The sequence below is a fragment of the Bactrocera dorsalis genome, chromosome 4, assembly GCF_023373825.1.
Source record: "Bactrocera dorsalis isolate Fly_Bdor chromosome 4, ASM2337382v1, whole genome shotgun sequence".
NCBI lineage: Eukaryota > Metazoa > Arthropoda > Insecta > Diptera > Tephritidae > Bactrocera > Bactrocera dorsalis.
The window spans coordinates 36,369,119-36,394,519 of record NC_064306.1 but is presented as its reverse complement, the minus strand read 5'-3'; the positions used below and the strand labels follow the sequence as shown (position 1 = coordinate 36,394,519).

Here is a 25,401-nt window from a genome sequence, read left to right as displayed (position 1 = left end):
GGCAATTGAAAAGTAGAATGTCTCGTCGAACAAAAAGTACAATCTATAGGTCTCACATTGTTGCCGTCCTATTTATTACACCGCGTAGAAACATGGACGATGACGAAACGAGATGAGAAAGCACTTACAGTAGTGTAAATAACTGTTCTTCGCAAGAACTTCGGCGCAGTCCGCGTGAGCGAAGAATATCGGAGAAGATGGAAGCCCGAGCTGTATCAGCTCTACGGCACCCTGGATATACATAGTTAAACGCATAAAATCCACCAAACCTGCTGTCGTTCGCGATTTGTGTCCCATGTATGGACAAAGAAAGCAAGGGCGCCCAAACATTCAATGGAAAGATCAGTTGCATAGTGAACTGTCTACATTTGGGAAGCACAACTCGCGCGATCTCGCAAAGGATAGAGGCGACTGGCGACGTTTTGTGCTCTCGGCCCAGACTGGCCCACGGTTTTAGTGCTAAAGCAGAAGAAGTTCTATACTTAGATGTTGCAGCTCACATCAAAGTACACAATTCTAAAAAGCTATTGCAGTCTTTATTTCATGTCTCCGTTCATTGAGCGCTCATCTAATTGACCTATAATTGTTGTTGAGCTCATCGAAACTAAATAACAAGGTAATATAATTGAAAGAGCTCTCGCAAAGTGAGAAATACTTCACAACTTTGTCAAACACCTACACCAACACGATTTGACTACAATGCAACAAATATACACAAACAAAACAAACATACAGAAAATAGAAGAAATGTATAAAAATGCGTAAAAGAAAGTTTATTGAGGTCGCCACATACAAGTGTGCGCAAATAACTTTTCCCATATTTGCACAGGCATACTGACACACACATACGAGCTCGTTTGTTGCATGAAATAAGCAGAGCCAAGCATTTGAACTCCTGTGTCTTGGCACCAAGCGCAGCTTGGCTGTCAGAAGATCGAACTCTGTGCAACAATCGCTAACAAAAGTCAGCAGCACCATTTGTGGCACACACATACACACACACACACGCACACACAAAGCGACATCTCAAAAACGGCTCGAATAGCTGTAAATATAAATAAACGAGTGGCAACTGCAACCAACACTAACAAGACATGGGAGCGTCGATGGCAAAAGTTTTTGTGTTGCGCTCGCTGCTGCTGCCTGCTCGTATATTGCCTACGTAGCAAAGTTGGAGAATTTTTGTTGACAAGCATTTAATTTGTTTACGATACACAAATGTCATTGACACATACAATTTTATTTCGTTTCAGCAAACGCTCTCTTCTTCTCCTTCTCCTTCGTCTGCGTCTTATTTTTGCTGTAGTTTTCTTTTGGTTCGAGCACCTTTCTGTTTTATTGTTATTGTTGCTGTATCGTGTGAAAAGTATCGCAAAGTATATAACAATAAAATCGGCCACAGCAACAGCAACAACAACGACAATACAAATAAAGCAAATGTCAGAATTTCGCAATTTGTCACAATCGAATTGTCGCTTCGTCGACTCGTCGAGTTTTCTTACCGTTTGCCATAATTGGCAAAACTTTGGTCATGTGTCCGCACTTTATGTGTGGTATGAAATTCTTGGACATTTGTTTGTTTTGGGCATGTGGCTAACTCTGAAAAGAGTAGCCAATTTGTTGGATTTACGATATTGGCTAAATATAATCGTTGGGTTATGCTAGAATGAAACTTCTTTGTTGGTATGTGTGTGCAGGTAGAAATAGTTGTCAGCAGCGATCCTTATACAATTAATTGCATGACTTCTTTAAAGACTACATTCTAGTGATTTGTGTACCTATTCTTAAGGGAGTGACACCACCTTATTTCTTATGCTTTACCACGAACCGAAGTCGTAGAGCCACCACTGTTAGTTGGTGAAGAAGAAATATTGGCCATAGCCGGATAAATTAGAAGCAGCCAAGTGCCTGGATTAGATGGCATACTAAACAGAGCCTTAAAAAATACTAGACTTTGAAACGGAAATTATTCGCAAAATAATTTACAATGCGTGTTTAAAATAAGGGATATTCCCCGATCCGTGGAAAGTCCAGCGATTAGTTCCAATTCCTAAATCAAAAAAACCACCGGAGCAACGTTCATCAAATCGATTTCTGTGCATGATTGACACTATTGGTAAAGTGTACGAAAGCATAATGAGAAACCGCTTTGAGTGAGCAATCCAGAAAGTCGGCGGATCATCAGAAAGACAATATGGCTTTATAAAAAAGAGGTCCGCCTTTGACGCCCTAAACAATGTCTTTGAGACTGTATTCAATACCGATGAAGGCCCCAAGAGCTTCTCTATTTCGATACCGCTCGGTTCTAGGACCCTTTCTAAGGAACTTAATGTATGATGCGGTGCTAAGGAGACATTAACCAGAAGCCATTAAATTAATTGCATACCTATTGTGGTAGCAGTGGCTAAAAACCTAGATGACCTCCGGAACAAATGCAATGAGTGCACAAACGGTCTGCGCCAATGGTACTCCTCAATGAGTTAAGAACTGGCTGACCAAAATAAAAAACAGAAATCTTGCTCATAAGTACTAGAAAAGTAGAGGAAAGTATATCTCTCACCATAGTGCTAGATTCATTCACAACAACAACTAAAGTATTTGGGAGACTCAAGGCTAAAATTTTAGGTTCACCTAGAATACACTCCAGGGAAAGCGAATAAATTCCTAAACGCCTTATTGAGAATGATGGAAAATAAAGGCTGGGTGCTTTTCAGCTGGCCATCTTTACTCGCAAAGGTAATGAGATCGGTTGTATTATATGCGGCTCTATAATGAATTCAGGCGCTAGGCATCAAAGCATATGCCAGATGAAAAGGCACAGTGCACAGACTGTCGGCACTAAGAGTTATCAGTGCTATCCGAACCATATCAAGCGATGCTACTGTGATAATAGCCAGTATGATGCCCATTTACATCCAAGGTGAAGAATAGGAGCGAGTATACAAATTATCAGAGCCGTCTAGAGAAGCCAAAAGAAAAGAAAGACAACCCCTCTGAAGAAACGGTAGACCCCCAGACTAACACCGGTCGTCCATTCGTGGATAGACAGACGACATAGGGACCTGAATTTCCGCTTAACCCAAATACTAAGCGGACTTGGGTGCTTTCAAAGCTACCTGCACCGATTCAGCACTACATTAGTCCGATTTGTCCGACGTGTTCAGAGTACTTTGAAGACTCTGAGCACGTATTCTTTTATTGCCCTCTCTTTTAAGTATAAGGGAAAAGCTTAAAACTATACTCTGAGGTAATTTTACGGTGGATAATTTGACGATTCTAGTGTTTTAGTCCACTGAGAACTGGAAAGCTGTCAGCGAAGTGGCAGCCTCAATCATGACGGTTTCGTGGCAGAGTCTTGAGTTGGGAGTAGCTTTGCTTTAACGTATTGAAGTTCCGCACTCCGGCTTTTCATGCTTCCCTACTTATAAAAAAGGGTAGCCTGTCTAGTTTTTTATAAACACGCTGAGAATTGTTAACGCCTACTAGCTTAGCAGCAAATGAAATATTCATATATGCACTTTTTGAAGATACTCTTCTCAGACAGTTTTGCGTCAAAAGTTTTTCTTGAAAAAAGGTGACAGGTGGAATGTTGTCTACGCCATTCTGGTCATTTTTATATCAATGATGCACCACCTTTTAAAAGAAAGATATTGAAAATATCGCTTAAATAGTCTGAATCGTCGAGTCTGACATTGATGTAAGAACTCTTTCAATTTTACAGGAGTTACACATTGCACAAAATTGAAACGAAATCAATCCATTTCTAAAGCGGATGACTACTGAAGATAAAAAATCGATCACATACGAAATGTTAAGTGAATACAGTCGTTGTCGAATCGCGTTGAGCCGGCGCAAATGGTGGTAAAGTAAGGATTGACGGTAAAGAATTTTTTTAATGGGATTGTGAATCGTTTATTATGAAATGTTCCATGTGGTATAATTCTTAATTCGTGCATGTACTCTTAGCTTAGCTCTTAGCCAAAAGGAATTGCGTTCTATGAGGACAAGGACAGGCCATCTTTATTCATAGCGAGCAGAAGCACAAGCAGCTTGATTGGTATGTTGGATGAGTGATTACTAACTGTTCCTACCTATTGAGAATGATTTTGTTGAATTTGCCTCTAGAGAAGCTTATGAAAATCGAATTTGCGAATAGAGAGAGGATGGTTTTTATGCGAGTGCCCTTATGAGATCACTTTCAAAATAATCAAGTTATCGAGCAAAACTGTTCATATTTGACCAAAATCGGGTCTCACTGTGCTAAACAAAACCTTCAATGTAATGCAAAAATAATGGATTTGGTTTTACTAAACCTATTATTAAACCATATCAGACCAATAGTATTTAGTACATATAAGAGCAGTCTTCAATCGAGTTTATAGTTTACTTCTTTCCGAAGCTTTCGATAAGATAAGCAGTGACGGCGAAGGGCAGTATTACGTAACCGCAAAATTATTTGATTAATATAAATAAATTTAAGATTTTTTATGAATACCATAAACCTTATTTTACTGTTAAATGATAATTTTGTATTACAAACTCAAATATTTGCCAACACATAACCATTGAAAAAAATTGATTTACCCTTAAACAACAAGACATTCCTGAAGTTCATTACCGTTGGCCCTCATTTACCAAGTATGCATCTGAAGGGCTGACAAAAACTTTTATTAGCCATATATGTACCACTACATGCATAGCTGATTGTAGTGAAAATGCCATTAAAATGGCATAAATTCCGCGTACATCCAGTGCCGGTGTTGTCATTTTCAATTACCTATCTTAACTGGATTGCGGATGAAGGATGTGAGCATGAGCAGTGGCGAGCAAAGTAATGGCATACAGAATATTTTTGAGAACTATATAGTGAATCATTTTTATGGAAATTGTAGGGAAGCTGAATTAGTAGTCGGCACCGGTTATTACCGAAAAGTGTTTTCTAAGAAAAATAATTGAAAAAATCTAATAAAGATGGAGAGTGCGAAATTTTGATTATTTTTTTTTAATCAAAATACATTTGTAATTTTAAAATATTTTGTTTTCATATAAAGTTATTATTTATTTCTCTTTTTTATTTTACTAGCCGCTTTCTTGTTCGACAAGTCCACCCTCTATGCTTTAATTTTCCTCCAGCCTGTACGCCGATGCTTTAAGCTGGCAAATGTGTGAAAATTGCAAAAGTTATAGTGCGCCAGAATCGGGCGCATCAAACTCGGCTGGTAAGCGGAATTTGTAACAACAACAAAGACAGACTAATACGTCTAATTCTAAGTGCTAACGGCCGCGCCAGTAGCGCTTGCCATCATCGGTGTAACTTCATTACCGAAGTTTAAGCAACAGTATATGCGCCATTTTAACATGGCGGCGGTTTAGGCCATGTCGCTAGCAAAGTTCACCACACCATGCGCATCCGTTACATTGCTGAGGTAAATTTTTCGCATATTTCTACGCTGCTGGACTTTTTCTGTGTTCTTTGTTGTTGTTGTTGTCCGAGTTTTTTTGATGTTAATTCTATTTTCACTTTTTGCTTTCTTGTTTGGGGAGCGCCGAGTGTTGCTGTTGTTTTTGTTGTTGCTAACGTTTTTTTCTCCTGCATTAACTATGTTTTGCGTTATTTTAAAATGAAAGTTTAATTCCGTTAAACTTTTCTCATTAAAACGTGCGAAACGCTGCTGGTCAGTGGCATGAAAGCGCACGAGTGCAAAAACATTGGCGGTTAATGGCGCGGCGTTAAGTGCGGCAAACTGCTGAAACAAGTACTGCCAGGCTGTAAGTACTGGGCGCCCACATACACACAAATACATATATCTTTGTATATATAACTTTCGATTTGTAAACTATGCGCAGTTATAATTAAAAGAATGTAATTAATTACAATTGATTATTGCTGCGGTGAAGCTACTACATTTTTTTCTAATAACGGTACTTCACTGGAGTTATTTGAGTTATGTTTAATTATGTGAGTTTAGCGCTCCAGAGCAGGCGCACAAGAGTTTGTAGATTATATAATGTTAATGATCGTAACCCTTGCGAAAGCTAATTTAAACGTTCGGTTGTGTTTATGAACAAAACATGTTGCTTAATGGTTTAACATGTTGGAACTGTTAAAGAGTAGGAAATATAAGGGTATTTTTCGGCATTCCAATAATAAAAGGTTTCGTTATTCGTGTGCTTGGCATAATGGAATTATGGGAAAATCTTTAGAAATTATGTCAGGCGCTTTTCAGTAGGCAGAAAATGTATGTGCCTGGTCTAAAACGTTAACTTTGTCTGCAGCGAAGGTATCCTTAACGGGCAGTCGTATAGATTAAGAAGTTGTAAAAAGAATTTTATTCGGATTTTGATCACCCACTTTATATGATAGCTATATTTATGTTAAAGTTGTCCGATTTGGACAAGTTATTCGGATATTGCAGCAATGTCTTTTAAAAAATCTGTGTAACATTTCATAAAGATTCCTTAACAAATAGTGAAGTTCTTCATGCAAGGATTTGAGTTTAATCTATAAGCTGTATCGTAGTTATATATTATAGTAGCTCGATCTGAACTATTTCTACGGATATTGTAGTGATATCTTGGGTAATAATCTATATCAAATTTCTGGAATATATCTCGTAAAATTAAACTTTTTCAATACAAGATCTTGAATCCGATCGTTCAAATTGTATGGCAAAGTGTTATACACTATAATTTTTCGAAAAATGAGCAGCTTTTTATTGGGGAAAGGACATGTGCAAAATTTCAGACCGATATCTAAATTGAGAGGCTAGTTTCCGTATATACGCATAGGCACTATGACTATGATCATAGGGTGATCCAACTGGGGGTACTTTATTCAATAGCCTTTTTAACAGATATCGCGTGAGCCGTGCTAAGATGTTATGTTGCTTTTGTTCAGTATTGTTTGACATTTTATCATGGAAAGATAAAGAACAATTCAACTTTTGTCTATATAATCGGCCTACTGAGCATACTATTCGCAACACCATCACCCATCTTGGGACCCAGCATTCATCATTGAATAATGTGGCTCAAGCGACATCGATTCGGTCTTTAAAATCTTGAAAAGTTCCAAGAAGATCCGACGTTTTTAACTCAAATTTTGTTAAGCGATGAGAGTCATTTCTGGCTCAATGGGTATATAAACAAGCGAAATTCCCACATTCGGGAGAAAAAGCAACCTGAAGAGATTCATGAGCTGTCATTTCATGGAGAAAAACAACGGTTTGGTGTGGTGTGTGGGCGATGAATCATCGCTCCATATTTCTTCAAAAATGATGCCGGTGAGAAAGTAACCGGCTGGCAGATAAGTTATATATTTGACTTTAAAGCTAGAATTATTACAATTTCTTTACCAGTTATGAAGAAGAATAAGTATAATGTGGCAAATTTTATTGTAAACATTTTTAGCAAACCGAATTATATTTGAAGGAAGATTTGTTCAAACTGATGATTCGATGTCGCTCAAGTTATAGGTATGATTTGCTGTCTAAATTAGTTTAACTAAACCCAATATATTGAATATACGGAACGTTGAAAACTGAAGTAGGTTAGGAACAAGTAGGCTGGGCAAGCACTGGTTAGCGACTAAAACTTGAGTATTTCCTTCTGGCTGAAGTAAATTTGTAAGAGGAACAATGAACTTTTCCTCCTAAGGAGAGTTCACCTTTCCGCTAGTTGTAGAGCTTGTGACGGTTCAAGACGTTTTGTTGATATTAATATTCAACTGGATTAGTTTTTTTTTCTGATTCTACATATGAATATCTTAATTACACCAACACTGATCTACCATTTTGGGTGAGGTAGACATACATATGTACGATCTAGAGTGGGCAGATTTTTTTCTTTAAAATCGCATATGCCGGAAATGTAAGCATGTGTATGGGAGATATATGATATTGTTGTCCGATTTAACCGATTCTGACAAATGGTCAATAGAATGTTAAAATTCACCTATTTATTAAATTTCATTCGAATATTTCAAAAAATGACGATTTATGGCCCCCAAAAACTTCGCCTTAAAATCGCTGACTTGACCGGTTTTAGATCGCTAGTCTTTTATGCAAAGGTGTTCAAAATGATTCGTGAATTATTTTCCGCATACACTATTTTTCCGTTTTTTGGCTACCCATAATTCAGCCCGCACCTAATCTCAAAGTTGGGCTACTGAACATCAAAGTTTATGTTCTTTAGTTTGGTATAATTTCACAGCGATTGGAGAATAGAGAGATTTCCTGCATTCCGCAAAATCCATATGGGCATCGAAGACGATGAAAGCTTCAACAAGTACACAAAATGAATGCGGACGGTTGTAAAATTTGAAATGAGCTCTGAATTTCTTACTCGTTATGTGGCTCTTAGCGCCTATTTCATATTCTCAGACTTCAAGATAACGCTCGCTGGAAAGAAATCGTCCATAATGTGGCTAATTGCAAAAGATAAATCTTACTACAATAATAGTAGCAAGTAGTTGGAAGATGATCAAAATATTGGCTTTTGCAAATTTTCAGAATATCTGCTGACATTGTTTATGCATTACAATTTCATTTTTTTCATTCAAATTGCCACTGGGAAATTTACTGAGCACTGCAAGTCTTGTTGCTTACACTTCGTTGGTTAAGTAAACTTTAAAACAAAGCCTATGGTCTATACCTTTATCATCTTCTCTGTGCCTGATATAATCCGTTAATGAACAGAAGTCCATTAAACACTTGTAATCAAATAATTCGATTAAATATTTAACTCGTTCAACCTAAGCCCTCCTCTCTATTCATAACTCCATAAACACACACAAAACATTTTAAGTGCAAACTAATGCTATCAGATAACTATATACATAACGGTAAATATAAATTAAAATATACGACCGCTAGGTACTTACAGTTCAAGTGTCCAATCAAGGAATTTATGCAGGCCATTTTCGAGCGGTTTTGTTTGGAACCAATTGGTGTGGAATGGCATCATGTAGGGCGCCTTATTCTGTTCATAGTAACGTGTGAAATCCTCTTGCAGCCAAGCGAACACCTCATCCTCGTCCAAATTGTGAAGCACACATTGATCCAGATAGGGACAGTGACCGCCCTCATAACCTTCGACATAGTGAGTGTTGAGTGGCACCTCCCACACGCCAGGGAAGCTCTTCGACGGGCACGTGCCGCTCTTGCATTCATGCGAGATTTTAAAGTCGAGCGTGTACGGCCAGATGGGTACGTTAACCGGTGGCACCGTGATCGAACTGTCATAGATGTAGCCGAAGTCTTCGATAACCTGTAAGAGCCAAGCGCAAAGTGCAGTCATCCATTATGCAGCAGCAGCAGCAGCAGCGTCGTTGGCGTGCGCATGTGTGCATATGTGTGTGTGTGTGTTTGAGTGGGTTTGTGATGTACGTTCGAACGGTAGTTTGTGGTTTTGCCATGAAAAAAATAAGAATATGACAGAAGAATTGAATATGCTGTTTATTACAGGCGACTATGCAACACACACACACTCACCCACACTACCGTGGGTAGTCTGTGCACATAAGTTCCGAGTAAAAGAGAGTAAAACTTTTAATACATTGCATATAATAACAGTAAAAATGTTAAACGTGGGTGTAAATGCTGGGGAAAAAACGAGCAGACAAAATGTTGCAACAAGAATAAATGTGACCATGAACATGAAAATGGCTTTCAAGCTAGTGCCGCAACGCTTGTTTGTATGTGTGTGTGTGAGTGTTGGCCTGTGCTTTGTTTGACAGCAGTTTGGTAGCTGTTATGGTTATTTTTATTGTTGTTGCTAGTTTAATGGCCCTGTTTACAGGTAATTGGTTGTATGCGCAGAATGCTGGAAGCTGTTCATGTGCAACAATTTCAAGTGCAGGCACTGATTTCACCACTCAACAACACTCTCAACACTCAACACTAACGGTGTTGTGGTTTAGTGTATTTTATGCATTTAATTTTGCTCGTGTTGCTAAAGTAGTCGTAATAGTGTTAGTGGTAGTGCTTAGAAATATACTCTCATCCATTGCAGTGCAACGAATTGGAAAGTTGCAAGCAACTATTGCATGTGGCACTTAATTCAATTAAAGTCATACGAAGGAAATAACAATCATGCCACAAATGCCTCTGAATTTATGCAGTTGCTTTGACTTGCTGCGGTTTGCATTTATTTGATTTGATCCAGGTGGTCACTAAGCCATTAAGAAGACTAAAAATCGGCTTAAAAATAATTCAGTTTTTATCTGGCAGATTTTGTGAAAATGTGCAGAAAAGCTTTAGGCCGAGCCGAGCGCTGAGTTGGGATGTAGGAGATGGAAACCCATTCCCTCGAAAGTCAGGTCTGTATAACCGAAACAGACCCGCAATTTCACTTGACTAAGTACTCTCAACTCAGCAGCTTTTCTCAATATGGTTTGAGAAATGTTTTTTTCACAACTGCGTGCTTAGAAATACATATAAATTACGCAAATAATGCCGACTGCAGCCGATAATAAAATTGATTTAAAAGAGAGCTCGCGAGAGAGCTTTCAATTATCTCGAAAAAATATTAATTTTAATATTTTCTTCATTTTTTAAATATTTATCAGAGCTTTAGAACTCTTAGATTATTTGCGCTAGAAGACGCCTGTTTGAGCAAGGCTTCACGCTATCATGCTCAGTTCTTTGAGGGGAATTACTATATAAATACTCCGTTCTTGTCTTGTGTAAGATCCCTTGCTTTACTTAGTGATTTTCCCACCCAGAAGTTTGAGGTACCATTTTGCACTGGCTCCATTCATTCCAGCTCTCATCTTCGCGTCGTCAAACCTTCCGACAAAATTGTCCGCCTTCCCCCACTTGCGCAGTTTTGTCCAATTTTGGTACGCACCGTGCCGCGATTTGGGAGTGGGCTGCTGAGCTTCTTCCTTTGAGACCGTTTCTTTTGCTTGTTGGGGTACAACATACATTGCACCCTAACTTGTGGAGTGGAGCTTATCATCCTTGGGTGCCATTTTACATTGGCTCCATTCATTCCAGCTTTCGTCGAGTCGTCTAACCCTCCAACAAAACCGTCCGCCGATAGCGACGCCGGTCCTTTTCGCCTACACGTTTTTCCTCCATTTGCTCGATTTTGCCTAGAATCGGGTACTCACCGAGCTGCGAGTTTCTTTCGTTACGACCTTTTGCCGGTTTTGTTGTTGGTTGTGTACCTTAACTTGTGAATGGAAGTTCGTCATTCTTGGCGAATTCCTCAGGAAATAACGGCTTTTGACATCAGTCACTATGTTCGGGTAGCGTCCTCCTTGTCACGGGCGATGACGTCGACGCGATTGACTCATGGTTTTCCCGTTTCCGTAACGAACGCTTAACACCCTGGAATAGGAAGTGACAGCCCTTGGTCATCGTACGCGTGCGGTCTCTAGCAGGCCGCCTGAGAAGTACTGAACAGAACCACTAACACCGGTTGGGAGTGACCGAATGTCGTTGCTATTAACGATACAGCTGCATCACGTCAAGGTGCCTGCTAATCATTAGTTTAGTTTGACGAATATCTCAAAAGAACGTCATCGTACTTTGGAGGACGTTTATGGTGAAGATACAAGTACATATGGGCAATACTTTGAATAATGCTTCTTGTTGAAACCAAATGCACCGAGGTAACAAGCTTCACTATCAGGCATCAAACAGTCGGTTATCAAGACGCTATAACGGTCACCGGCATCATTTTTGAAGAATTATGGACCGGTGATTCTACTGGCCCACAAACCACACCAAACCGCTGTTATTTCAGAATAAAATGGCAGCTCTTGAATCTTTTCAGGTTGTTCTTCGTCCCAAATGACGCAATTTTGCTTGTTTTCATACCCATTGAGGCAGAAATGGGCAGAAAAGGGCTCAACAAAATCTCAAGATGGGTGATGGTGTTGCGAATAGTATGCTGAGTAGGTCGATTAGGTTGACCACAAGTTGAGCGGTGTGCGCGAAACATATGCCTTATAAAACGTGAATATTCGTAATAAAGTTGAAGGATTTGCAATCGTTGTTCAGGCTTCAGTCTTTCTATGATGAAATGCCAAACAATGCTTAACAAAAACAAGTAAGGAAGGGCTAAGTTCGGGTGTCACCGAACATTTTATACTCTCGCATGATAAAGTGATAATCGAGATTTCATTATCCGTCATTTACATATTTTTTTATTTTGCTGTAAAATTAATTAGAATTAAATTCTGAGAGATTTACCGATATTTTCGGTGAAAAATTAGGTTAGGTTAGGTTAGGTTTGGCACTGAGTTCTTCGTGTTCGATATAAGGGACCTTGAAAAGTTATATATATGTATGTGTAAAGTTTTATTCCGCTATCATCATTTGTTCCTAATGTGTATATTATAAAGAGAAGGCATCAGATGGAATTCAAAATAGCGTTATATTGGAAGAAGGCGTGGTTGTGAACCGATTTCACCCATATTTTGTACATGTCATCAGGGTGTTAAGGAAATATTATATACCGAATTTCATTGAAATCGGTAGAGTAGTTCCTGAGATATGGTTTTTGGTCCATAAGTGGGCGACGCCACGCCCATTTTCAATTTTTAAAAAAAGCCTGGGTGCAGCTTCCTTTTGCCATTTCTTCCGTAAAATTTTGTGTTTCTGACGTTTTTTGTTAGTCGGTTAACGCACTTTTAGTGATTTTCAACATAACCTTTGTATGGGAGGTGGGCGTGGTTATTATCCGATTTCTTCCATTTTTGAACTGTATATGGAGATGCCTGAAGGAAACGATTCTGTAGAGTTTGGTTGACATAGCTATAGTAGTTTCCGAGATATATACAAAAAACTTAGTAGGGGGCGGGGCCACGCCCACTTTTCCAAAAAAATTACGTCCAAATATGCCCCTCCCTAATGTGATCCTTTGTGCCAAATTTCACTTAAATATATTTATTTATGGCTTAGTTATGACACTTTATAGGTTTTCGGTTTCCGCCATTTTGTGGGCGTGGCAGTGGGCCGATTTTGCCCATCTTCGAACTTAACCTTCTTATGGAGCCAAGAAATACGTGTTCCAAGTTTCATCATGATATCTCAATGTTTACTCAAGTTACAGCTTGCACGGACGGACGGACAGACAGACATCCGGATTTCAACTCTACTCGTCACCCTGATCACTTTGGTATATATAACCCTATATCTGACTCTTTTAGTTTTAGGACTTACAAACAACCGTTATGTGAACAAAACTATAATACTCTCTTTAGCAACTTTGTTGCGAGAGTATAATAACACGACAGCTTGACACGACTCATGTATGGTCTGGCAAAAAAGGCTATTGAAGGTTATACTGATCATCGAACAATAAACTTGATTTAGATTTCTGAACAATGTAGTAAAAGCTTGTCACAAATTTTTTCATTACAGTGAAACTCAATTCCCGAAAATTGTAAAATTATGTAAAAATTTACTCCACTTCACCCATTTTAATGCACCAGCTCATTCTCTTCTAAAAAATCTAATTTCACTTTTTTGTCGAATTTTTAATATTCCGCCTGCTCCAACAGGACTACGAGTACAAGTATGACAATCCAGACCTTATCTGTTGCAATTTGCTTTCATTAAATTTTTTGGACAATTTGTAACTGACGTAACGCTTTACTTATTGTTGTTCACCTAAAATACCGACAAAAAATATTTGTGTAAGCATAGACACAAATGACCAAATCATCCCTGCAGAGAAAATGCTGACACAAGAAATAAACATACTAGTACTTCAACAGCTGATGTAATTTTTAGTCAGTTGTTAAATATATCTCTATCAATATTGCTATGGTCTGAACATCGAACATGTGAACTTATATAATATTTCGAAGTTTATGGAGTGTTTCTCGGTAAGATCTTAGCACTCCGCTAAATTGACGTCAGAGCAAAAGAACTCTCAATTTTTTTGGAATTCAAAGTATCATTATTAGATAAATAAGAGAAAGAGAAAGAAATAGATATCGACGGATAATTTAGAGCAATTTAATAAAAGAAAATTTTCCATTTGGCCTTTTCCGACGCTATACAATTTGCTGCTTGTCTCAGAATCATATTTTGGACTTTTTACAAATTTTTGAGTGAAAATAGTTGTTGACAAGTGAATGTTGGGCTTTGCTACAGCAGCACTTAAAAATCCATTTGATGTCATTCTCCAATGTAACAACAAAATATATGTGACTTTTCATTGTAGAAAGCTGCAATCGTTGGTTGGCTGAAGTGTGTAACCCACAATGGGTACACTGAAATCATCATAGTAATGTGAGTAAACATGAGAGGGTACATATTGTATGTGTGGTAAGTTGTCTTTTCAATGCCCCTAACATGCACTGCGTTTTGCCTAGGAGTTTTTACAAACAATATTCAATGCATAACTCTATGAATGTTCACAACCAAAACAGTGCAAATACCCATACAGTGGGGGGACTAACAAAGCAGACAAGTGAAGTATGTACCAATCAATTGTAGGAAATTGAAATCTCATCTATAGACTTAAATATGTGAGACAATATTGCTTTTTAGTTGACCATTAGTATATTTAAGCCAGTGGTGCGGAGATGCACAGCAATTTGAGCGATGGTGAGTTGAGAATGAACTCATAGAGGTTGTGATGATTATTATGACCCATATTTGTGAGAGGGTAATTTGTAAATGAAAGCTATTTAATTACATTTTATACAGTGTTTTCCAATAAGAGGGATATGATTTCTATTTCCAGTACTTTTTCCACTAAATCAAATCGCATTGTCATGAATAGCACTTTCAATATTGACTTCTAAAGCTTGAGGAAAGTTTGGTTTATTGCTAAAGACCAATGACTTCGAATAACCACCAACATGTAGTCTAATGATGTTAAATCACAACTTCTTTGAGGTCATTCATTGACACAATTTCTTGAAATAAACGAATTTCCAAACCTTTCTAGCAATAATTTGGTTGTTGCATGTGCTAAGTGGCAAGTAGCCCTGCCTTATTGGAACCAGATGCTGTGAAGAAGAATTTATTCTCCTTACGGCCATAAAAATTTGGTTATCATCGATCTATACTGCTCTCCATTGATAGTAACGCTGTTATCAGCTTAATTTCCAAAGAAGTACGGACCGATGATTCCATTAGACCAAAACCACACAAGACTGTCAATTTAGGTCAACGTAATGGTGAGCTTTCAGATGAAAGTGAGCCGCATCGGAGAAGATAATTTTCTTAAAAAATCGTTATCGTTTGCAAGTTGTTCCAAGTAAAAATCAATGGTCCAATGAGAGTGAGAACAATTTTATAAGAATGAAAGTCCAAATCCTTTCTCAAAATCGACTAAGTTGTAGTTTTGAAACAACACCTAAAAATCATACCTTTCCTATTGGAAAACCCGGCATTCGTTTTATTGATCCGGTTGTCAGAAAATAGGCCTTGATATATGTAGTTTTAGATTCAAGACCTCCATTTTTTGGTAGGAAAATAGCACATTGAAATCATAGAACGTTGAGATCATGAGACCACCACATAGTAGCATTTGACACCGTCCAAGAACAATCCAAAGGAGTCCCATGAACATTCGTAAAACGTGGTGCCAAGAAAAAAGTCGAATCAGTGGACTTCTCTGGGTGAACCTGCTACAAAGGAGACGAGGACTGTCTTAACGGTCAGAACGGTCGGTCGGTATTTGAACCTTGTTGTTAACATTACATGCAGAACGAAAATACAGTTACAGGGCACCACTATATCTAATCATTGGCTTTATTCGACGACGAATCGTAGAAAAAACGGTCCTATTGATAACGCAGCGGCTTGAAACTCCATCGTAGTATAGAAAAATTAATCGAATTATAGTCTATGAACATCTGACACAAACCGTATTGTCAAGGTTTGGTGCAGTACGACTTATTTTAGTTTCAAGTCACTCAGAAAACACAAATTTGAGTCGAATAAGAAGGACTTGGACGCAAAGGTCTGCTTTGCACATCTGAGGTGTATTTTTCAGACAAGTTAAACAAGTTGGATAATCACGGTGTCAAGTGTATCGAGCTTTAGAGGCGACTTAAATTGCAAATTTTGCAAAATGCTCGTTTTTCATTTATAGCCAAAATATCGGCACACTTTTATGAAATAAATAAATGTTTCTATTTAAATAAATATTTGCATGCGCATCAGCACAACAGCTTACCTTATATTGTGTGTTGCGTCCGGGCTTCAAGAATGGCGCACGCATACCGACCACATCGTTGACGGACACGTTGGCGAAGCGCTTGAGTATTTCACGCATGCCAATCATTTCACCAACCCATTCCTCGTAGCCTTTGTCTTGCAGTCCTTGTTGTTGTGAAATACTCTCGGTGGCGAACTCGTGTCCAGCATAGCCGAGATGTTGAATTTGTTGGTAATTGCTGCAACAGAAAAATATGAAATATTAATTTAATAAAGTAAATAAAATAAAATAATTAAGCAAAGCCAAATGAAGTTAGGATTATTGACAAATATTTGTGCGGACAATATACACAGTTGAAATTTATGTATTAAATGTTTAGCTTTATATTGAGTAATATACATATATTTGTATATATGTATATGCGACATTGGTTTTGGTGTCATCGACAATCGATTAAATTTGCGGATAATTTTGTGTAAGGAAATTAAAGTTACTTTGGGCTCTTGACACTATTATTCAGAAATTTGACATTTACGTGACATTATTTGCCTTTACTCAAGGACATGTCGTGAGCTATTTATACATTGTGACTAAAAATCACCTGGTAATTGTTATAAACTACCTGGATAAATGATAATTCAGAAAATGTACTTTGCTAAGTTGGTAGGACTGTCCTTAATCACTATGCCAAATATGAGCGCGATCTGTCAGACAACCACTTTCTTTACAGCATCTGCTTAAGTGCGGAATCGGTTAAAAAACACAATGAATACCATCGATCAACCACCGTATTCACCAGATTTGGCTCCGTGTGATTTTTTTGTTCCTCTAAATGAAATTGCCGCACTGTGGAACTCGTTTAATTCGATCGAAGTGATAAAACAAAATGAAGTTGAAGGAACTGAAGAATAACCCAAAAAGGGCGATAAGCCAAGCCAAATTTGATAAAGATATCTCGTTAAATAAAAAAGTTTTCGTTACAAGCACTTAGTTCCGATCGTATTGGTTGGTATGACGTATGTATGCTATATTGGTCTAATATCGGCGATTCCGACAAATGAGCAGATCGGGTGGACAGACAGACAGTCATGGCTAAATCGAACCAGCTCGTCATGCTCATCAGTTATTAAACGCTTTAAGAAAAATGTGTGTATTGACAGGAAGAAAGGTTCTGGTAAAAAGAAGGGCCACATGATCGTGAGAAGGTGAAGAACGTTGTTACTATTCTCAATAAAGATCGGAGCATTTCGGGCAGGAAATTGTCGAGCAAGGCTGGCTGCTCACAAACTTTCGTACGCAGGACGAAGAAGGAAGGCGTACAGAACCCGTAATAAGTACAGAAAGTTCCGGATAGAAACGCCGTCAAGAACGAAATCGCAAAACAACGAGCTAAGAAGTTGACAGAAGATTTTGTTAAGAAATTCGAAGGCTGCATAATGGATGACGAGACCTACGTTATAGCCGACTTTTCCCAGCTACCTGGACAAGAATTTTATACAACCAATTCTCGAAGAAATGTTGCTGAAAAATTCAAAGCCAAAAAGGTGACAACATTTCCAAAGAAATTTCTTGTATGGCAGGTAATTTGAAGTTGTGAAGAAGCATCTCATCTCTGAAGTATTGTTTACTAAAGGGATTCCTTCCATTTCTAAGCCAACATGAAGTGTCCACGTCAGGCCAAGAAGGATCTCGCTTCATGTCACTATAGCAAAACAGCCTGAGAGTGGTTCTAACGGAAGAGAAGTGAATCCATCGAACTGTCCAACAAAGTGGCATAATTGAAGCACCAATTGGAAGAAGGGAATAATTACAAAAAGTTCGAACTGAGATAGATAGAAAAAACTGATTTACTCTCAACGTATAGATCAAATACCCATGATATCTTAAAATGAAATGTAGTAAACATTTTTTCCGATAATATGCTGAAAAAAAATATTTATGTAAAGAACAACAAAAGTTAGGATAGTTTGAAATTCTTGAAATTATTCCCTTTTTTCAATTTAAGAAAATAAAGACACAAATATTAAAGAATATTAGCATTTATTATATTAATAACATAGAAAAGATATTGTATTAATCCTCATCTATACGAGTATCAGCACCATCCAATGTGGTTGTGGGCCAAGTCAAAATCAAATCATAAAACGTCTTATACTCTTCAGGAATATATGATATGATTTTTCGCACATTATTCATCTTTTTTCGTTTATGGGTAGTTTTGACCGGTATGCTTTTTCGTCAGGTATTTTAGAGTAGTTCTTGAATTTCGGAGCAAAAAAGATGTCTTTACAAATCCGCCAATGAATTTGGAACAGGTTAAGTAACCTTTATTACCTGCTAGCCAATATTCAGTCCATTACTAAGGGTTAAAGTGAATAAAAATGTCAAATTAAAATGTATGACAAAAGGTTGTTAGTTGGAAGAAAGAAATAAATCCATGATTTATTCCCTTCTTCCAACTTATATTTTTTTTTCCGCTAGTATTACAATGGCGTTTGACTTTTATTTCTTTTTTCAACCTGACGCGTAGTTTTACGATTGAAAAGAGCTAATATGAGTAAAAATCTATTTCGTCTAAAACTGCTTTTATTCACTTCTTCCAATTGGTGGTTTAATTAAGCCCTAAAATAATATATGGGACTGTTATTTGACACGGGTATCGTCCAAACTCCAAACGCGCTCAAGAAAATTTATATAGGAACTTTTACCGACGGTGTGAAAATGGTTGAAAGTAGATGATAACCCCGCCAACTTCGTATATAACGGTTCTGTTAAAAACTACTCAAAGCGCGATAAATCAATACTAAATCAATAAATAATACTAAATATGCCAGAGTCACTGAATTTTACCCCTGAGATGATATGAGAGGGCTTTATACGAGCCGGTGGGTAAATCAAACACCGGATACTGATAATTTTTCCTTATTTTTTAATATTTTTAACAACAACAACAATACCACAATTCTGATTATTATTTCTTATTTCCTTATATTAGTTTGCTCCGACTAACAAAGCTGGCATTCAATGCATCAGAACCTAGAAATACGCATATATATATATATATATGTATAAATCTATACAAGCATAAATACATACATATCATAAATATTTTATATCCTTTACAAGTATTTCGCTTTACATGCATTTGTTATTATTTTCGGTTTGGGGCAACTTCCGCCAATGCAAAAGTTATACACACACATTTGGGAATTTGGGAATAGACATGCAAATAAATGGGTGACCCTTTTGTTATTGTTTTTGTTTTCGTTTGCATTTTTAGTTTTGTTTATTTTTTCGAAATTTTAAACCCCTTAAATATACAATTGCACTACTAATACTGATACATATACATTTTTGTATTGTATATGCAACATGTATGCATTTAGTTGTTGTTGTTGCTAACATTGTTTTAATAAAATGCATTCACTATTGTTCTTCGTGCAAAACATTTGGGTTACCCTGAAATATTTACATTGTGGTTTTAAGTTGTATATGTAGTGTATATGTAGTGATACAACAAAAATAAATGAATATATTTATTTGAATGCGTGTGTGTGTGTGTGTGCTTGTGTGCAAATTAAGATTTGCATATGACTAAAGGGATTTGGTTGCTAAGGGAATTTTGTTATCACTTAAGTTATATTTTATTGTTTCTCATGTTGCTACACACAAATGCATGTTTACAACTGTAAATATGTAAACAAGTGTTCTAATAGTCATATTTATGTACTTACTTGTTACCAAGTTTTGCATATTCACAATTGGCTTGACTGCATAAGCTGGGCTGGCAGCATGCTCATTGGATTTCGTAATAGTGTTTGTGTATTTTCTACAAAAGTTTGACTTTCTATGAGAATTTTGAAGAGAAATTGTTTTAAAAAATGTTTCATCTATGTTTTGGACCTTTACACATTTTAATATCTAGTTTCGACTGAATTTTAACCTATATGCAGATGTATTGCATATCTTCAAAATCTTGGCTGGATATAACTTTTTTGTTGACTAAATACAGCACTTGCTATTTTCAAACGCAACCCTGAAGAAGGATGTTTCGCCTTCTGACTTTAGCTCGTCTTTAAACGGATGTTTTTTGGTTACCTGAAGAATACTTGGTCTAAAGACCGGAAGTCGTGAGCTGCTTGAGCCATATGTAAAAGAATCGTTTCTGGCCACTCCCAAGTGAATGGCGCTCAGAGTACTCTTCGCACTTGTGTGAACTCGTACACATGGAAACATCATCCTGAAATCATGAAAAGAACATTTCTTCAGCCTGTTGAATGAATCTACTGAAAATGGTGAACCCGATTTCCCATTCGTTGACGATAGAGCAGACGTTCCATTGTCCGACCATGAAGAAGTTCGAATAGCAATTCCTCGTCTGAAGACCAACAAAGCGGCGGAGGCCGATGGATTGCCGACCGAGCTATTCAAATACGGCGGCGAAGAATTGATAAGAAGAATGCATCAGGTTCTTTGTAATATATGGTCGGACGAAAGCATGCCCGATGATTGGAATTTGTGTGTGCTCTGTCTAATCCCCAAAAAGGCTTGTGGGGTCTGCCTTGCGCCAACTACCGTGGGATAAGCCTCCTCAACATCGCATATAAGGTTCTATCGAGTGTACTATGTGAAAGATTAAAGCCCACCGTCAACAAACTGATTGGATCTTAACAGTGTGGCTTTAGACCTGGGAAATCAACAACCGACCAGATATTTACCATGTACCGAATCTAAAGAGGATCGATAGATATTCCCTTTCGCCGATTTCAAAGCTGCTTTTGACAGCACGAAAATGAGCTGCCTTTATGTCGCTATATCTGTACTTGGTATTCCCGAAAAACTAATACGGCTGCGTAAACGGATGTCAAAGAATACCAAAAGCTAAGTCAGGACCACTCCGATCCGTTCAATAACAAACAAGGTTTTAGACAAGGTGATTACCTATCGTGCAATTTCTTCAATTTACTGCTTCTCCAGGTTGAACAAAGAAGCAAAGCAAATGGGTCTGGCAGTGAACGAGGGCAAGACGAAATATCTCCTGTCATCAAACAAACAGTCGTCGCACTCGCGACTTGGCACTCACGCCACTGTTGACAGTCATAACTTCGAAGTCGTAGATCATTTCATCTATTTTTAAACCAGCACTAACACCAACAACAACGTCAGCCTCGAAATCCAGCGCGGAATAGCTCTTGTCAACAGGTAACACCTCGAACTGAGTAGGCAATTGAGAAGTAAAGTTCTCTCTCGACGAACAAAGACCAAACTCTAAACTGAGTGATTTGTATCACCATACTCGTTCTGCTATATCGTTCATAGGCATTGAGTCGGCGTTCCGAGTTTTCGGTAAAAAGGTTGTGTGGAAGATTTATGCTTCCTTGCGCATTGTCAACGGCGAATACCACAGTCGTTGGAACGATGCGCTGTGCGAGATATGCGACGACATTGACATAGTTCAGCGAATAATGAGATAGCGGTTGCACTGGCTAGGTAATGTCGTATGTATAGACGAACGTAGTATCCGACGAACGCAGTATCCGCTGGGGAAGCAGAGGAAGAGGAAGATCTCCACTCCGTTGGAAAGATCACGTGGACCTGACTACATTTGGAATCTCCGATTGGCGTCAACAGCGAAAAGGAAGACCGACTAGGGCCGCTGTTGTAAACTCGGCTATAGTCCCGTAAGCCCCAATAAAGAAGAAGAAGAACCCATAAAACAGAGACTTTCATATTAATTTTGTTTTGTACGCATTAATTAAATTTCGATAAAAGTATATAAGAAGTGTCCACAGCTAGAGATAATATTTAGTAATTTTAAATAAACGAAAATTGCAAAAGAGTACTCCAGAGATTATTTCATTAAGGCACAAGTACAAACATATAAAATGTAATGTAAATACAAAAGTATGTATTATGTTACATATATAACTACCGATGTATGGGGCAAGTATACTATACACACAGTTAACAACTTAAAATACATTATGTTGTTGTTGGTTATACACATGCACACTGATAAGTTACAAGGCGACATGACAATTGCTGACATGGAAAACCGGCAATGGACACCAAATACTGCCGTTTGTCGGCCACCAGGGGAATTAGAAAGTGCATTTGGTCACAAAAGTTGCAAACATATATTTATATGTGTCCTTAGTGGATAGCATGCCTCCTGCCACAGACCCTTAATGTCGATTACAAACAAACATATATAAAACAACAACAAATTACTAACATAACAAAGGAATTCAATGTAATGATCGTTTCCGCCAGACGAAAGGAGCAAAAACTTAAAACAATAGCAGTGCCAACGTCGTGGCAGGGCAGGGTGACATAATAGCAGTCAGTCAGCGACAACGGCATCATTAACAGCTGCATATTACTGTACATATGTATATGCAGACACATACAAAGCAACACACAAAAGCCATGTGATTGACGCCGAAATAATAGAAAAGTGTTGCCACATGCACGAACTTAAGCGCATGCATATATAACTGCACATTTATGAAATTTCAGCTGCAAGCACATAAGTATTAGATGCACACATGCGCATATTTAGTTAAAGTTTGCTTCCTCACCCGTGTTGTTAGAGGTTATGTAATAGAATGCTGCTCTGACTTGGTCACTCGCCTGTGCATCCCCAAAGGTTTTCTGGCTAACTGACGATGCTGATATAACTAAAGGGTTGATTTTTAAGAGCTTTGATAACTTTTTAAAAAAAAAAAAAACGCATAAAATTTGCAAAATCTCATCGGTTCTTTATTTGAAACGTTAGATTGGTTCATGACATTTACTTTTTGAAGATAATTTCATTTAAATGTTGACCGGGGGGGGGGGGGGGCGGCTGCGTCTTAGGTGGTCCATTCGGAAAGTCCAATTTATTTGGGCAACTTTTTCGAGCATTTCGGCCGGAATGAATAGCCCGACTTTCTTCGGAAAGTTGTCTTCCAAAGCTGGAATAGTTGCTGGCTTATTTCTGTAGACTTTAGACTTGACGTAGCCCCACAAAAAAATCTAGTCTAAAGGCGTTAAATCGCATGATCTTGGTGGCCAACTTACGGGTCCATTTCTCTTGAGATGAATTGTTGTCCGATAGTTTTCCCTCAAAATGGCCATAGAATCACGAGCTGTGTGGCATGTAGCGCCATCTTGTTGAAACCACATGTCAACCAAGTTCAGTTCTTCCATTTTTGGCAACAAAAAGTTTTGTTAGCATCGAACGATACGCGATCGCCATTCACCGTAACGTTGCGTCTCAACAGCATCTTTGAAAAAAATACGGTCCAATGGATTCCACCAGCGTACAAACCACACCAAACAGTGCATTTTTCGGATGCATGGGCAGTTCTTGAACGGCTTCTGGTTGCTCTTCACCCCAAATGCGGCAATTTTGCTTATTTACGTAGCCATTCAACCAGAAATGAGCCTCATCGCTGAACAAAATTTGTCGATAAAAAAGCGGAAACACTTTTCGAACCGAACACTGATTTTGTAATAAAATTCAAATGATTTGCAAGCGTTTGCTCGTTAGTAAGTCTATTCATGATGAAATGTCAAAGCATACTGAGCATCTTTCTCTTTGACACCATGTTCTGAAATCCCACGTGATCTGTCAAATACTAATGCAATGAAAATCCTAACCTCAAAAAAATCACCCCTTTAGAAAGTCCTAAGTGTTATTGCTATTGTTTGCAGTTGATAAAATGTGTAAGCATGTATGTATGTGTATATGTGAGTAAGGCTTTGATGTTTATGCAGCGGCTTGGGGCGAGGGTGACAGGTGGATAAGCATATTTGCATACAATAGAGCGGTACCTCTGTATATGTTGCAGAGGAACAGATATCGTTACAGAAAAACTACAATAGTAACAACAAGCTTTGTAGCTGACTATTGGATGCAGAAATTGCTCGAAAGCCGAAATATTCGTAGTTAAATGAAACCTAACCTATGTATATATACTTACATATATTTACTTAAAATTATACATATGAACACTTTAGACAATAGGGATACAAAGTTGATGCTTTTTTTCCACACGAATAACAAATGCAGTCAAAATTGAAAGGCATACCCAAAAATATTAATCTGTTGTAATAAAGTAACTTCCGTAGAAAGCAAGGGTTGCGACTCAAATGTAGTTTTTTAACGAAATTCTGAACATTTTTGTTTAGTTCTAAGTTTTTGGCTGAAAAGCTGTTTTTCCTCTGAAAATTTTGAAAAACTAGAAAATTCTTCCAGTATTCTACTGACGTCTCTTTTGGTAATGACAGCTTGATGTCAGTGCATTAAATGCAGTGGAGAAACACTAACTGGAAACATCTAAATCAGTTATTTCTGTTCAAGGGTGTTTGTTAAGTTGGAAGGAAAAGAAATGAAATATTTCAACATTATTTAGTAGCAGAAGACAATAGTAAAAAATTAGTCGAGACCTTAAAGGCTTTCCGATATATAAATCACACAGTAAGGCGTGGTCATGACAGCAAACATATCTTTCTTTTCTAAATGAAAATATTTCATAAAGTTGGTACACGGTTTCTAACTTATATATTTGGCTTTGAAATCACTAAAGTCTGGTAGAGTTTAAAGAAAGATAGTGCAAGGATGTCTTGATCTCTTAGTTTGTGTAACATCCTATTTCCAGATTAATCTGCAATCGGTGCGAGGGCATATTGATATTCTTGGTCTATTTTGGTATATGTGAAACAGATGAACTGGGCAGAACAGGCACCACCATTTAATTAGACTATGGAAACGAGGAAATTTAACTGCCTCTGGCTGCTTTTAGATATATAATAGATAAATATGTTATAAATATGGCTTAGCTGAGTTTTACTTGAAGTCAATCTTGTACTTACTCAAGAAGACACACAAACGTGCCATGATACTATGGGACCAAGGACTCTAGTAGGATTAGAAGTGTTAAATGATCACTGTCTATACTGGCAGACAAGACGCAGACTGAAAAACCCATATTTTACAATGACTATTGTATCTAGAAACTGCCATGAAGTAGAATAGCAGGTGACTTTAAAACATGCTTTTTGCGTATTGGCCTAGGCGTTCTTGACATTGTTTTGTGAAAATTTCTTGTACTGATGAGCTTCCTTGAAAGCACGACTCGGATCAGAGCGGGCATTAAAGAAAGATGTGGTTTTAGTCATGACGGTATTGCAATGGCTCTCCAAAAGGTCTAGATGCGTCATCGATATCCACTCTGCTTATCTGTCTACATAACTATATGGCTCTTACCAGAAAATTGTTTCCGT

The 25,401-nt window shown here is 37.8% G+C and overlaps 1 protein-coding gene across 2 annotated transcripts in view; it reads right to left on the bottom strand.

The window, feature by feature from the left end:
* The window catches only part of LOC105227241 (chitin deacetylase 1), a 148,116-nt gene that overhangs the window by 8,172 nt on the left and 114,543 nt on the right, over positions 1–25,401 (bottom strand). For both annotated transcript variants that reach the window (XM_029550616.2, XM_011206482.4), the window contains exons 6-7: positions 16,150–16,369; positions 8,882–9,267 (exon numbers count right to left, since the gene is read on the bottom strand). In XM_029550616.2, the coding sequence (XP_029406476.1) occupies positions 8,882–9,267; positions 16,150–16,369 (606 nt within the window). The remainder of the gene's footprint in view (positions 1–8,881; positions 9,268–16,149; positions 16,370–25,401) is intronic.